The sequence below is a fragment of the Callorhinus ursinus genome, unplaced genomic scaffold, assembly GCF_003265705.2.
Source record: "Callorhinus ursinus isolate GAN/ISIS: 27379988/994484 unplaced genomic scaffold, GSC_fseal_2.0 scaffold26, whole genome shotgun sequence".
NCBI classification, from domain to species: domain Eukaryota; kingdom Metazoa; phylum Chordata; class Mammalia; order Carnivora; family Otariidae; genus Callorhinus; species Callorhinus ursinus.
In genome coordinates this window covers 11302151-11319005 of record NW_027397088.1, presented here as the reverse complement: position 1 = coordinate 11319005, position 16855 = coordinate 11302151, and the positions used below count along the sequence as shown (strand labels likewise).

Genomic DNA, 16855 nt, shown 5'->3' with positions numbered 1-16855 from the left:
TGTAGAAAATATTGTATTAGACAAGCACAATAGGACTTCTCTCCCCCACTCCTTTGCTCCTCATTCAACATGATATGGGAACCCCACAGAATGATAAGGCTAGGCAAGTGTCTCAGTCTTCATGCCAATCATTCAGTTCACATTCTCATATTTGGGGGGCATGTGGTGGGTGACTGACTAGGATCCATGCAGTAAATTAAGATGCATGGAGGAGACGTTATAATCCAACTAGGAGTAAAGTAGGTGGGGAGGGCGGCTGCTTGATCTGAAGAAATGGCTAGACTGGGCGGTGAGAGTCAAGAACATTCCAGAACAATGGGACAGCACCAGCAAGGGTGGGGAGACTGTCTTTGGTCACACACAGAAGTTTTAGAATAGTAACACTAAAACCGCAAAAATCAACATCTAAGAAGTTAGTCTGTTCCCCTCTTTCTGGACATTGACTTCCTACAACGTGATCCTTCCAACAGGCCTACAAAGAGATATTTTATCTTCAAGGTAAGATGAAGAATCTGTCTCAGAGAAATTGGGCATCTTGCCCAAAGTTATAAAGTGTAGGTGGCGGAGCTAAGACGGTCTGCTTTTAAATCCCACCAGCAAATGGAGGCCACCCTCTGACTCCTCAGAGTAAACAGTATTCAACACACTCCACAGACCACTGAAGTCTGAAATGCATTCTAACCGACCGCTGACTCTAGTTCAGTTAGGCCTAACCCTTCCTTTTTCTTTCTCTTCAATCTACTTTCATCTTCCTCAGTCTAAAATTAAGATGGGTCACCACAGGAAGAAATGCTATCTCTGAATATTAAGCATTACAATCTTCATTAAATCAATTAAATCTAAATATTAATATCTTAACTTGATTAATCTAGGGTCATGTCTCCGGTTTTTCCTCAGAAATCCCAGATGTTCTAATTAACAAAGCAAGCTTGTTCATTATGTGTCAGCACTATGATGCAAACCATTTTTGAGAGTAATATATGTGGATATGTAAAATGCATATAAATAAACTAAACTGCATCTTAGGGCAATTTCTGATTTGCAGAAATTATCATTAATTTGAGTTTAAAAACTCAAAAAAGAGTCCGAGATCTCCAGTGGTCCTTGGCTCTGCTGTCATCATAAGCAAGTAAGCCTGCTATTCCATAACTTAGACCGTAAAAGAGCCTGAACTTCTAGGTGACCTCAGTCCTATCAGGGTGTAACTGTCAAGATAACCCAGGTCACCCTCTTGAGAGAAAAGAAGCAGGAGAGAATTGTCTAACTTAGCGAGGAAGGATAAAGAGGAGAGAAAGTAAGGTTAGAGTATGAGCCACAGAATGCTCCAAAAACAAATTCAGTGACCAGGGAAGGAGGGCAGACAGAAATACAGCACAGATAAGATCATTCAAAGGTTGCAAACCCACTTCCCCCTGCCCCACCCCCATTTCTTCCGGAGAAATAAAACTAATACCACTATTTCCTTGCCAATCTATCTATGCAAAGGTGAAGTGTGTCACGCGGTTTATCACCTTCTCAAGAGACCGTATTTCCCTGAAAAGAACTCATGGGGGCCCCATTCACCGATTCCCTTTCCTGTAAGTTGACAAAATTGGTATTTTCTAGCAGACATGAAAAAATATTGTTCAGGCTAATAGTAAGACTTACACCGCCCCCAGCCGCAAGTCTGCCCATACACCTCGCGGCTTTTTTGGAAGCTCTGTGAGCGTAATGTGTTTGAGGAACATAAATTCCCTCTGGGCATAGCAAGATCCCAGCCAAATCACTGGGGCCAAAGGATGAGTTCCCAGGACCATGATTCAGATCTGCTCTTCCCTGACTCCTGCAGCTGCTTCTCTCAAGAGTTTGGCACCTCTGACTGCATTTCTACAAAGATAGAAAATAAGGAGATTAGCCATCGCAGATAATGGTAGAGTCACTCTAGTATGGACTCTACGGCAGCAAGCCTCCCCTATCAAGGGCACAGAGATACATGCAGGACACAGAAAACCTTCAGGGCTGGTCTGTAGGCTGGCTCCAGGGGGAAAGAAAAATGAGAAGCAGGGAGTCTGCCTTCTAGGTCCACTATCTCCAGCTCTCTTCCTTTCTCTGTTCCTTTCCCTCACGCACCTTGGCATTCCTTTCTCCTCCCCTCTCCAACAAAACCTGCAGTCAGGTTTCTTTTTTCACTCGTTCAGATTTTATTTTATTTATTTTATTTTATTTTTAAAGATTTTATTTATTATTTATTTGAGAGAGAGAGAATGAGAGATAGAGAGCACGAGAGGGAAGAGGGTCACAGGGAGAAGCAGACTCCCCGCTGAGCAGGGAGCCCGCTGTGGGACTCGATCCCGGGACTCCAGGATCATGACCTGAGCCGAAGGCAGTCGCTTAACCAACTGAGCCACCCAGGCACCCTCACTCATTCAGATTTTAATACGAATTTCAAATAAACTCCCACGGAATCATATTCCAAATACTCCTTTGTAGCAAGTGAGGCAGAAATCATTGGTCAGTTTTCAAATCTTTAAATCCAAGGAACACTCGATGAGCATAACACCCACTGGTGTTACCCTAACCCGGGCAGAACCATGCAAGCCAGACATACACAAGAGGAGAAACTCAGAAGCAAAGTGGGAGGCCAAGAACTTGCACCTGGGGCCTACAAATGGATCTTTTCCCTAATTGGAAATCATGCCCAGGTGAGTCAGAGGATTAAGAGGCTGCCATCTTGTTGCAGACTGGCTGAAGGAAGAGATGGGGAGGAGAGAGCTTAGAGAAAAGTGGGGGAAAGATGGAAGCATGGAGGGGAAGCAGGGAGGGCAGGAAGCCCTAATTTCACAACAGCTAGTGAAGTTTATTGGGCAACCTCTTTATATTTGCTTTAATTTTTATTTATTTGGGGAGGGAGAAATCTTTTTAAGAACATGAGTGGGGGCACCTGGGTGGCTCAGTAGGTTAAGTGTCTGCCTTTGGCTCAGGTTGTGATCTCAGGGTCCTGGGACAGAGCCCCAAGTCAGGCTCCTTGCTCAGGGGGGATCCTAATTGCTTCTCCCTCTTCCTCTGCCCCTGCCCCTGCTCATGAACACGTGCTCTCTCTCTCTCAAATAAATAAATAAAATCTTCAATAATAAAAAAAAAGACCATAGGTGAACTCCTTTTCTGTGACCCTTCTGTCCTGATGGGCACCTTCACCTGTGTGGACTATGCACAAATTCTTACCTTCTGAGGCTTCCAGAGGACCTGCCAGTTCTTAAGGCACGTAGGCGGGGCATGTTTTGTTTCATGCTTTAACCCGCAGCAGACTAGAACAGCTTGAGACCTAAATGAAGGGCAGCCACGTACAGAGCAGGCAGTGTGCCTATGATGTGATGTGAAATGAGAACAGAGACTCATCCTGCAGTTCCTACGTGACTCAAAGCAAGACTCTCTGTGCATATTGGAAGGGGCCGCCGTGAGAAACGGCCAACGTTCCCCGAACCCCACGGCGTCCGGCGGCGGCGGCGGAGGAAGATGCAAAGAGCGTGAGCCACAGGGCAGTGGGCAGCACCAGCAAGTGAAGCGCTGAAGCCGGGGTGTGAATTTCAGAAAAGGAAGCAGGCAAAGCCAAAGCAGCGGAGGGGACCACGCAGAGACACAAGCGTGGCTGACTCCTCGACGCTGCTGGGATGCCATCACTGTTGTCCCACCATTTCACCCAGAGCGGGGAGGACACCTGCTGCGAGTACACCAGCCACACGTACAAATGATACTTGGGGTATACTCGGTTAGATACACTATATTACTTAAATTAATTTCCCCTCTTTGTTGTTTTTATTTTTTATATGTTTAACATTTTTTTAATTTAAATTCAAATCAGCCAACATATAGTACGTCATTAGTTTCAGATGTAGTGTTCAATAATTTATCAGTTGCATATAACACCCAGTTTGTTTTTATTTCTTTTAATGTGGCTACTAGAAAATCTAAAATTACATATATGGCTCACGTTATATTTCTCTTGGGTGGTGCTGTTCTAGCTCCCCATGAGGCCATTTTGTCTGTGAGATTTTTTTGTCCTGGCCCTATTACTTCTTTGAGAATTCTAATAAACCCCAAATCACTGCAGTCAACTAGAAAAACCTTAAAATGTCCAAAACAATCAAGCAGCCAATTAATACATCAACCAGAAGTGCCCTCAAAACAGAATTGACTCAGATATCCACATAGCAGGAGTGATAGTTAAACAAGACAGACAGTTAGGTTTCAGTTCCATTCTCTCCTCATGACCAAGCTCTCTACTAAGGCTCACCCAGGTCTTTCATGAGCCAACTTTACCAGTGAGGGGGCACCGGCTTCCAGAAAGGATCCTTCGGGGGCGCTTGGGTGGCTCAGTCAGTTAAGCGGCGGCCTTCTCTCAGGTCATAATCAGGCTCATATCGGGCTCCTCGCTCAGCAGGGAAGCCTGCCTCTCCCTCTCCCCTCCTTCTGCTCTCTCTCCCTCTCTGCCCAATAAATAAATAAATAAATAATCTTAAAAAAAAAAAAAAAAGATCCTTCACACATATAAGACAGAAACTATTTCAAGGGCTCACTCTTCTAAGATTTGGAGCGGTGCAATGGTTTGCCATTGCTTCACTGATCTGTAACCGCTAACCAGAGGTGTAAAAATCCATTTCCAATAGATGAACCAGGTTGAGAAGCCAGGGTGTTAGCCTTAAGTTTCTGTTCAACAAACTGATTAGCATCATCCTTTAGGATCACGGAATCTCAGAGTGGAAGAGACTCACAGGCCATCTTGTCTAACACCTGATAAATGAGCTGCCTTCACTGCATTTCTCCTTCTCTGTTTCTACCTATCCCTTTTGCTTGTTCACCACCAAGGAAGCTACCCATTCTAACTCCAGATTGACAGGTTTTTAAATCTCCCACCACTGAGCAAATCTTTTAATTTTGTGAAGACAGTGATCCTTGTTCAAATCTTTTTCAGATTGAATAAACTTTTTGTTTGCCTTGGTCCTTTCTAGAAAAAAAAAATGGGGTTTGGTCTTTTATCCTTCTTGGCTGCTATCTTTGGAAACTGTGTTGTCAACATCTTTGCTTAAAGTATGGTGCTTATACCTAAACAGTCAACATCATGCTTGATCCAAGCAACATGTAAGTCAGAAGTGGGGTTATTCCTCCCTCATTCTGGACACCAGAATCCCATATAAACAATTATATGGTCATGACTCCCCCCCCCCAACTTTCTTGAGTCTTGATTTCTTTTATCACTACAACATTACCCCTTCCAACTTTTGGAAAACCGCAGATTTGAAAAGTATTCTATGAGACGTCACCTCACACCTGTTAAAATGACTATTATCAAAAAGACAAGAAATATCAAGTCTTGGTGAGGATGTGGAAAAAAAGGAAACCTCTTGCACTGTTGGTGGGAATGTAAATTGGTACAGCCACTCTGGAAAACAGTATGGAGGTTCCTCAAAAAGTTAAAAATAGAACTGCCCTGGGGCACCTGGGTGGCTCAGATGGTTAAGCATCTGCCTTCGGCTTGGGTCATGATCTCCAGGTCCTGGGATAGAGCCCCGAGTCGGGCTCCCGGCTCAGCGGGGAGTCTGCTTCTCCCTCTGCCTCTCCTCCTGCTCATGCTCGCTCTCTGTATCTCTTTGTCTCAAATGAATAAATAAAACCTTTAAAAAAAAATAGAACTGCCCTATGATCCTGCAATCCTACTTCTGGGTATTTATCTGAAAAAACAAAAACACTAGAAGAAAAAGATATGGCACTCCCTGTTCTCGCAGCACTATTTACAATAGCCAAGACATGGAAACAACCTAAGTGTCCAGAAGTGGATGAATGGATAAAGAAGATGTGATACATATACAATGGAATATTACTGAGCATAAAAAAGAATGACATCTTGCCATTTGTGACAACATGAATGGACCTCAAAGACATTATGCTAAGTGAAATAAGTCAGACAAAGAAAGACAAATACTGTATGATCTCACTTACATGTGGAATCAGGGAAAGAAAAAAAAAAACACTCACAATACGGAGAACAATTTGATGGTTTCCAGAGATGGGATGGGGGGATGGGGAGGCAAATGGGTAAAGGTGGTCAAGAGGTACAACTTTACAGTTTTGGGGTTTTTTTTAAAGATTTTATTTATTTGACAGAGAGAGACACAGCGAGAGAGGGAACACAAGCAGGGGGAGCGGGAGAGGGAGAAGCAGGCCTCCGCCGAGCAGGGAGCCCGATGCGGGGCTCAATCCCAGGACCCCGGGATCATGATCTGAGCCGAAGGCAGACGCTTAATGACTGAACCACCCAGGTGCCCCTACACACTTCCAGTTTTAAAATAAATAAGTCATAGAGACGTAATGTACAACATGGTGACTCTAGTTAATAATACTGTATTATACTGTGGGGCCGAAGGGCAGCCCACGCCAAAAATGTGCCACTTTTTGGCATATTGACTATTTTGAACTGAAGTTACTTAAGAAAGAGACAGTGCATTACCCAAAGAATACAAAAATACAGATTTGAAGGGGTACGTGCTCCCCAGTGTTTATACTAGCATTATCAACAATAGCCAAACTATGGAGAGAGCCCAAATGTCCATCGGCTGATGAATGGATAAAGCAGATGTGAGATTTATTTATATATAAATATATAAATCTCATATATATACATATATAAATATAAAAATCTCATATATATACACACATAAATGTATAATGGAATACTACTCAGCCATCGAAAAGAATGCAGTCCTGCCACTTGCAACAATGTGGGTGGAGCTAGAGTGTATTATGCTAAGTGAAATAAGTCAGTCAGAGAAAGTCAAATATCATATGGTCTCACTCATTTGTAGAATTTAAGGAGGAAAACAAAGGAACATAGGGGAAGGGGTGAAAAAAGAGAGAGGGAAGCAAGCCATAAGAGACTCTTAACCATTGGGAACAAGTTGAGGGTTGTTGGAGGGAGGTGGGTGGGGGATGGACTAGACGGGTGACAGGGATGAAGGAGGGCACTTCTTGTGATGAGCACTGGGTATTGTACGTAAGTGATGAATCACTGATTTCCACTCCAGAAACCAATATTGCACTGTATGTTAACTAAGTAAAAGTTAAATTAAGAAAAGAAAAGAAAGAGCCCACGCAAGAGCAACATCCTGACCCTCCCCCCGACCCTTTGTCTCCAGAAAGCAGGAAATAAATCTCCTGTGGAAAGCTACCCTCCCTGTATCAGGAGATAAAGGGACATCCTTCTCACCAGAGGTAGGAAATTCAGAGCCGAGAAGAATGGAGAAACAAACCTTGGTACTTTTACTAATTTATTACCCCAGCCCAAATCCTGTTTAGAATTTCTTAGTAATTGAGGCTCCCAAACATAAGTTTTCTTTGTCCTGTCAATTTCTCACAGATTTATGTCTCTTTGTCTAAAATGTATAAAAGCTGGATGCCACCATCATTTCTTTGGGTCATACTTTCATTATTGGTTCTCGGCACACAAGTAATTAAACTTTGGATTTTTTTCCTCCTGTTAATTTATCTCATGCCAATTGAATTCTTAGACCAGACAGAATAACGTTCAAAAGAAGAGGTAAATTTTTTCCTCTCTGACAGTATATTTGAAAATTGCTAAGGAAACGCTTTATTATTATTATTATTATTATTATTTTCAAGAAAGCTGTTTTAAATGTTCTTATCACACATACAAAAAATTCTCATCACAAGAAAAATAAAATTGCAACTCTCCATGGTGATGGATGCTAACCAGATTTAGAGTGGTGATCGTTTTGCAGTATCTACAAATAGCAGGTCACGCTGTATGTACACTTGGAACTAGTATAATGTTACATGCTAATTATACCTCGCTTAAAAATAAATCTTAAAAATAAATGAGAGGTTGTTTTCAAGTGGTTAAAAAAAAAAGCATTCTAAGTCTATGAAGTTTTGTATAACAACATCTAAAACAAGCATCTGCAGTGGTTCACAGCCCTGGCTGTCCCTGAGAATTATCCGGAAACAGAACAAATACCTAAGGTGAGGTCCACCCCAGAAGTCAGGCCCTATGGGAAATGGGGCCTGACCTTATATATTTTTAAAAGCTCCAGGTGAATGTAGTATGCATCCAGGGTTGAACCACTAATCTCAAGAAACCATGACTCTGATGCTCATATTGATTCAAGTTATTTTTCCCTTGAACTGTGAATCTGAATCTTTATTCTGAATTGAACTAGCAGAACTGAATCCGTTCACTAGAAACACTTGAGATCATTCAAATCATTTAGAACTTGGGCCAAAGGAAAGGTGCAGTTAATTTAGTAACAACTGAGATCTAACTGAAATTAATAGAACATCAGGCTTAGGAGACGGGGTTTATATCACTGGCACGATCACTCACTAGCCGGGTAGCTTGAGGACTTCACACAACCCCATTGACGTTTCTTTGTCTATAAAATGAAGGTATTGGTCTAGAAGCCTTTAAGGTGCTCTAAATTTCTGATTCAATTCCAGGAAAGAACTTGCAAATAAAAAGTTTTAAAGTCGTACGCTGCTCCCATTTTGAAAGCATGTGAATTTAGCTATTGGAGCTTTGACAGGAGTGAAAGTATTATTAAAATGTTCAAATTGCCATTTCAATTTACTTTGTAATATTTTTTCCTGATTGTAAATGCCATCACACTTAAAGGAGAGTTGGGTTTAGTCTTTCATTGGCACAGCCGGCTTTCCCTCAATCCTTTGCCCTGTCTCAAGGCTGCAGCACATATCTGAAGTGGGTCTGTGGGTCCAGAAAGGCAGTTCGACATATCAGCAAAATCGAGTCAGAGGGTTGAGCTCTACCTCTGCCCTGCTAATCCCTATGCCTTAGTTTCCTCATCTGTAAAATGGACATGAGTCATATCATGAATGACATCGGTGAGCAGAACTGCTATAAAGATTTTTTTAATTAACATTTAAAACTGAAAAGATCTTTGAAATGTTAACCTTTTTTTTTTTTTTTTTTTTACTATTTTCTAAAGCAGTTCATTCAGTATCAACCATGCAGTGTTTACCCGTAAAAACAAAAGTTAAGAGACACACATACCTGGGATCCTATTGAGGGTCACCCAGAAATGTTCATCAGGGCTGTAAGTGTCCTTGGACCAGGAAAGCAAGTCAAGTGCATGCTGGTCTTGGAGGACAAAGTTGGCAAATTCCCTTGTGAGGGCCACATAGGCAGTGCCAAAGTAAATGGTCATGTTGTGAGGAGGTGGAGTTTTCAATTTTGTTGTTTTAAGCATGTAGGAATTTTTTTTGCTTAATAGCTCCCGGTGGACGAATTTAGTCCGTCCAATAGCGTGACCGGGGGGTAGCACCCCTGGGGTAATGTTTTTCCCTTTAAAGCTTTTCAGATACCGAATTATCTCCTTGTTGGTTTTCAGGGGGAAGTCTTGCCCACACATGTTGATGGCGTACTTCCAGGGCACGTCGGACGCTGCGAGGTCTTTGATGCAGTTCAGGTCAGCCTGGAGCCTGGAGATCCCCCCATAGACAACTGGCTCCATCTTGGAAGCCAGGAAAGCATTTGGGAAGCAGCTCAGTAATTGCTTTACTGCATCTTTAAATGTATCTGTCGCCTTCTCATCCACGTGAACACAATAGACATTTTGGGGCATGTAAATTGCCCTAAAGAGTCTCTCAAAAGTGCCAAAGTCTTTGTGGATGGTCACCGTGTACGCCAAAGGGAACCCCGCTTCTTCTTCCGATAGTGTTTCTGTTATATAATGACTTTGAGCCATGTACTCGTAACAGGTAGATTCACTGAGGGTAGTTTTCAATGCATTCTCTCTTGGGTAAAAAACCTTCCCCTTAAAAATCTGATGACAGACTTCTGCTAACAGTGAAGCATTGGACAGAGATGCCTTCAGAAAATGCTTCTCCTCCCATAACTCGTTATTGTAAACAAAGACAAAAATCAGGGCAGTGATAAGAGACACGGTAAAAAGACAATGCTTCCAAGAGACCATCATTCAAGACCAGAAAGTGAGGGAAATGTCTCTCCAGAGCTGATCAGAGTGTAGATATATTTAACTTACATTTTCTCCAGAATCCATAAATCATCCTCTTGGTAGACGCAATTCTGATCAGTGGTTGTGTGCCCTTACAGTTGACCGTTTTGTCCTTTTGCTGTCTTCCTTCCCTGCTCATTCACCGCTGTTTCATTTCCACCTTTCTCTGACACATCTCTGAAGTAGCTCCCTTGGATTTGCTTTGCTCCGGCTCCCGTTAACCTGCAACCTGTTACCACTCAAAAACAAGCGGCCTCAGGCAGATTCTGATTCTGATGAGGCCACCTATCTCCGCCGTAAAATCACCGAAGGGTGAGGTCACCATTCCGCAAGTCATCCCCCTAAGACTTCTACCCTAGGCTCTTCTCCCAGCCAAAGGTTGGCAACTGTGTCAGCTCCCCAACTTCCTGTTAATCATTGCGTTCAACTGACTGGCTTGTTTGCTTAAACAGCACTGCCAAGTTAAAAGCTTCAGTTCTAAGCATGTGAACACTGCCTGGAGAGATATTCTGTCAATAAATATTTAGTGCTTAAAAATTAATCGCTTAACCTATCTTTTTCCACACACACTCACCCTCCTCCCTATATTGGCTGGGTATGCTATAAATCAAGGCATATGACTGGCTGTTAAGCCAAATTCTTTCCAAGGCTTAATTTTCTCTGCTGCTAGGTGAGGTCCTTAAAAAGGCACATTTGCAAGCTTACCTGACCACCTAACTTATTACACAGAGTGACCAGGGCACTGGATGAATAAAGGCTAATTTAAAAAAAAAAAACCCACCCCCCCAAACAGCTGTCCTCACCCCAAAATTGTGTAAAACCTAAAACTGAAGTTAGTGGAATGCCAAGGTGATTTCACCCTAGCCCAAATTGGGTACCTGCAGAGCAGCCTGATGTCTGGAGAGGAAAAAGAGAGAAGCCGTCTCAGTCTGGGAAGTTCCAGAACTCAAGGGGAGAGGTTTTACAAATGTACAAACCCTTTCAAAGGGGTTTCCCCCATGTAAAAGTGAAAATAATTTTACCACCTTTGTAGGTCAGTCATGAGAATAAAAGGAGATAATATGTCTAAGAGTTCATGGGCATGGCCAACCACAAGTAGGGGGGAGAGAGAAGAGTGAACAAAAGCCCCTCCCCCATCGCGTGTCAAGAAAATGACACATTCGCCACCTTTCCTTTGAAACCTTTTTACACTTCCCTTATTCTCTCCTCTGCGAGCCCCTGCCAGTTAGATGATACACCAAAGAGAACACGGATCGTTTTACTTTATTTGGTAGTTAGCTGCATGTGGGTGTGAACGTACGCGGTCCACACTCGGAGGAGTGGTGTGTGAGCACATCCCTCATCTGTTTCTAGCTCCCACCACTGTCTGCACATGCTAGACAATCAAATATGTATTGATCGAGTGCTCTAGTTTTCATCTCCCTGTTTCCCTGATCACATTAGTGCGAGATTCCAAGTATTAAGGACTTCTAATTTTGTGTCTGTGGATGTGGGTACATTCAACATACCTATTTTCCCAATACGTCTTAGTTATAAAACAACATAATATTACAGACTGTAAACAGTGTTTTCATGTATGGTAGTCTATTTACCTCTTGCCCCTAGACATACATGTTTTGCCTTTGGTTTGTTACTTTCTTACTCCTTATTGTACCTTCCGTCCTTGACTTTGTATCGTGCTTTGTTTTGGGTGCCATGTTTGAAGCCAAGTTAAATGCACGGTGAAATGCCATTGAATTTGGAATCCTGAACCTGCTTTACAACTGTGTTTACCTGGCTTTATGATTGCATAAAGCCGACCTTGTGGAAAGATACAACCCCCTGACCTGCCTTCAGAGCGGGCTTGAGACAGGCCCAGAGTGACAAAATAGGAAAACCAGAAAAGTAGCTCTGCGTTTGGCAGAACCTGATTTTAAGTAATCGATCTGTCTTCAGTTCTGGAGATGGATTTTGGTAGAAATCACTTGCAAACCCACCTCATTGCTTTTCTAGTTTGTCCAGTTTTATCTATTCTCAACTGGAGTTTATGCCTCACTGGAATGTTGTGGAGACTCATGAAGTAAAAGTATGTTTTAACCCACCGCACAGTGCCAAGTACTTTGCTAAATTCTGGAAACATTTTCCCCTTGCTTGAAGAAAACTGAAGAACATAAAGTCAACCACTAAATTAGAAGTGAACATTGCCCTTTAATAAAAGCTTAAAAGTTGTAATTAAATATATATGGATACTAATGATTTAACAAGGCAAATGAAAACAATCACAGTCCCCAGTAAGTTCATGGCATAAGGAGACCCCACACTACCCTGAGCTATTCTTTGAAAAACCTTCAGAAATGGAAATCCCATGTACCACTATCGAATGATTCATTCACTCATACAACAATCATTTTTTGTGTGCTTACTTTATGCCAGGCACTGTGCTAGACTCTGGAAATAGAAAACATAAAGGCAGCCCACATAAGCTTAATCCTCCTGGATTGTATACTGCTTGGAATTAAACAGAGGTAACTCTGTGTGCCCCTCCTTCCAATCTCCTCTCTCCTCTCTCTCTCTCTCTCTCTATCTCTCTCCCCCTCATTCCCAGGAGGATGAAGTTGCCCAGATGCATCCTACCGCAAATACCTCCTTCTCTTTAAGGTAAAGGCAGGTTAACCAAATTAACTCTAATGTTTTAGAAAGTGGGATAACAAAAGCTGGAATGCGGACACACAAAGATCTGTTTGCCTTTTAGTCCCACCCTCAAAGGGCTGGCCTGGGAACCAAAGAAAGATCTGTGCCTGGAGTCTTGATGTCTCAAGTTATCTAGTTACTACCAGTTACTACCCTTCCCTACAGAATCCGGAAAGGCTTTGAATCTAAGGCTTCCGACCCCAGAGAGGTTCTAAGCAGTTAACAGGGAAGTAGCTGTTGTGCCAAAACTGGATCTCCCACTAGGACGCTCTAATGTAGGATGCATGAGAATTATTCTCTGGTATTTTTCTGAGACTACCCTCCATTTTCTCCACTCAAAGTTTGCTTTTGCCAGAGAAGGGATTTTTGGATTCTCTTCACAGATCATTGGTACTTGAGGTGCACCCTTAAACTTAGTTCCAGATGGGAAATCCTATAGTCCCAGATCCAGAGTGAGTTATAATGGATTTAGATCTGTGTTCTTCACATAGATCTGCCCACTAAGGAAGCGAAGTCACAAGGCAACAGGATTTAGTAGAAAATGCCATGGGTTGGGAGTTAGGAGGCCGGATTCTACGGTCCGTAAGGAAAGTTGTATACCTTGAATGAGTTACTTCACCGTGAGCCTCAGGCCAGGCAAACAGGAGGGCCTATGTGCTCTTTACACATCCTTCTGGGAATGAATTATGATTCATGTTCCGGGGAACAAGCTAGATGCTATTATAGTTTTACCCAGCTTCCTCTCTTCCCATAAGTGGTTTGAAGCAACTTATAATATCCAGTGGGTTAAAAAAAAAAAAATTGGCAGGGGCATCTGGGTGGCTCAGTCAGTTAAGGGTCTGCCTTCAGCTCAGGTCATGATCTCAGGGTTGTGGGATCGAGTCCCGCACCAGGGTCCCTGCTCAGGGGGGAATCTGCTCCCCTCTGCTCATGCTCTCTCTCTCTGTCAAATAAATAAATAAAATCTTAAAACACACACACATACACACACACACAAAATTTGCAGTAGAGTCAAGAAAAGCCAAAGGAATAGCAAGTCAGTAATTATTAAAATAACCTTTTCCTGAAGAGACTAAAAGAAGCTCAACTGTTGTAATAGAGTTTTGAGTGTTGGGATTCTGAGAAATTACTGTTTTTATATACTTGTTTCTGTTTTTCATATTTATGGTCATAGATTATTTTCCTAATCAGAAAAGTAAAGTTGTAACGGCTTCGGCTGGTTATCTTTCCCCTCATCCTCGGCTGAGCGTTTGTCCGATCAACAATTCAACTTCCTCCTTAGCATTCAACTTCCTCAATTTCTTCACGGCCTGGCATTCTGTACCACTTGCAAAAGTATGAAAAAATAGACCCTACTCCACAGGAATCTTGCTAGAGAAATAAATATAATGCTTTATGAGATTCGACGTCTTTTACCAACAAAAGAATAAAATCATCAGATATCTATTTTTGTATACATGGGTGTTCTTCAGACCCTTCCAGTATTGGAAGGTGGAGGAGGGTAAGGAGAGAAGAAGCAGCTTTTCTGAAGGTTAAGGACTGAGGTCCTCTCATTTTGAAGGAGCCAGTCAAGCCGAATGATCTCAGCCAAAGCTGATCTTCCATTCCTTGGCAATGACCTAATTACTTCACTGTACCGCTTAGCAGATCCTGCCCATTCAATTACTTCAGGACTTCCCTGCTCTTTAGGGGCTCCATTTTCTTCTCTGTATACCCTATTCTTCCTTCTCTTGACCCACCTAACCTGCTCTTCTCTTCTCCATAGTTAACAAGAGAACATTTAAATTCCATGCCCACCATGGATAAAACTTGGCGACCCACAAAGACAAAGAAAAAGGGCTAGTAGACGTTAAAAAAAAAAAAGATTCACCTTCACTGAATTGCAAATAAAAACAAAAATGCAGCTCTTTTTCTCTTTAATTCAAATAGCTTTTAAAAAGAAGCACCTAAGAATATCCACTGTGGGCAGAGTGTGATGACATAAGCCCTCTTGTACACTGGTGGTCTGATTGAAAATTAGAACATTTTTTGGAAGGTAATGAAGGGGTTCCGAGCATTCAGAGTATGCTACCCAAAGTCTGCAACCCTGACATAAGGATGATTGTGATCCGAAGTGATTCAGAAGAAGCAAACACAGGAAACTCTGCCCTTCCTCTCTCTAGCAGGAAAGGCTCAGGATGATTCTTCACACTTGATCTTAGCCAAATGGCCCTGAAGTGATGGGATGATTCTTAATCTACTGAAACAACTCTAGACCATTATGGACACGGCACCAGAGGAATCTAGATCATAAACCTTACTAACTAGCTCTTATCTTCTATTAGTTGCACCCACATATTTCTTTTACTACAATTTGCCACCCCTAAGAGCCTAAACTCCTTTTCCTTTGTCTGTTCCTTCCCTACAAAGGTATCGTTCTTTGGTAAGATGCTGTATAAACCCCAAGTTTTAACCATTCCTTTGAGTTACTCACTGCTGATTCTCTCCCGTGTGAATGTGCACTATATGTATTAATAAACTCTTTTTCTCTCTACAACCTGTGTTTTGTCAGTGTAATTTCTAGAGCTTTAGCTGAAGAACCTAAGCCAGTATACTCAAGGTTTTTTTTTTTCTCCCCTAGACAATTTTGCAATACGTATCAAGAACTTAAAATGTTCCTATCTCTTCAATTTTTTTAAAGATTTTATTTATTTTTATTTGAGAGTGGGAGAGAGCACAAGAGGGGGCAGCCGAGGGAAAGGGAGAAGCAGACTGCCCCCTGAGCATGGAGCCTGATGCTGGGCTCCATCCCAGGACCCTGAGATCATGACCTGAGCTGAGATCAAGAGTCAGCCTCTTAACTGAGTGAGCCACCCAGGTGCCCCTCAATTTCTTTTGTTAATGGCTGTTATGATGTTTTTACTGAAGTATATTTGACACACAGTGTTACGTTAGTTTCAGGTGAATGACATGGTGATTTCATTCTTTCAATTCATGAAGTTTTTGTTCCAAAGGCAGTAACACTAAAATGTGACAAAGCTTTATGTGAAAAGGTGTGACTTTCCATGTTCTTCAACATCGATTATGATAATATTTTCTACAGTAGGAAAATGGAAATGAATGCTCAACAACTGGCGAATTATGCTTCATCCATACTGTGAAAAAGAAAGCAGTTACATCATATTTCCAAGAAGACAGGGCAATCATTCTCATATATTGTTAGGAGAAAGTAGCAGGATACAAAATTATATAAATCAATATGACCTAACTACAGGGGTGCCTGGGTGGCTCAGTCACTTAAGAGTCTGACTCTTGATCTCAGCTCAGGTCTTGATCTCAGGGTCATGAGTTAAAGCCCCATGATGGGCATGGAGCCTACTTTAAAAAAATGTATATATATAACCTAACTACATAAAGCAATACATGGAGAAGGAGATAAATAATACAAATATTTTCGCAGCAATTATTTCTCAATTTGTATGATGTATAATTTTTATTTTCTTACAATTTCTACTTAGCAATTTTACTTTACTCTTCATTTCCCAGGTTTTCTACAATAGGACTGTATTTTAGAATATGAAAAAAGTAATTTTTAAAAATTTTCTGCCCATCAGAAATACAAATCAAAACCACAATGAGATACCACCTTATACCAGTTAGAATGGCAGAAATTAACAAAACAGGAAACAACACATGTTGCCAAGGATGTGGAGAAAGGGGAACCCTCCCACACTGTTGGTGGGAGTGCAAGCTGGTGTAGCCACTCTGGAAAACAGTATGGAGGTTCCTCAAAAAGTTAAAAATAGAGCTACCCTATGACCCAACAATTGCACTACTGGGTAGTTACCCCAAAGACACAAATGTCGTGATCCGAAGGGGCACCTGCACCCCAATGTTTATAGCAGCAATGTCCACAATAACCAAACTATGGTAAGAGCCTAGATGTCCATCAACAGATGAATGGATAAAGAAGATGTGGTGTATATATACACAATGGAATATTATGCAGCCATCAAAAAATGAAATCTTGCCATTTGCAATGATGTGGATGGAACTAAAGGGTATTATGCTAAGCAAAATAAGTCAATCAGAGAAAGACAATTATCATATGATCTCACTGATATGTGGAATTTGAGAAACAAGGCAGAGGATCATAAGGGAAGAGGGGAAAAAATGAGGCAAGATGA

The 16855-nt window shown here is 41.8% G+C and overlaps 1 protein-coding gene across 5 annotated transcripts in view; it reads right to left on the bottom strand.

Annotated features, from left to right (window-relative positions):
- The window catches only part of GCNT2 (glucosaminyl (N-acetyl) transferase 2 (I blood group)), an 86196-nt gene extending 75781 nt beyond the window's left edge, over positions 1–10415 (bottom strand). For all 5 annotated transcript variants that reach the window (XM_073877566.1, XM_025890928.2, XM_025890935.2 and 2 more), the window contains exon 1: positions 9056–10415. In XM_073877566.1, coding sequence (XP_073733667.1) covers positions 9056–9980 — 925 coding nt within the window. In that variant the 5' untranslated portion in view covers positions 9981–10415. The remainder of the gene's footprint in view (positions 1–9055) is intronic.
- Positions 10416–16855: the final 6440 nt, after the last annotated feature.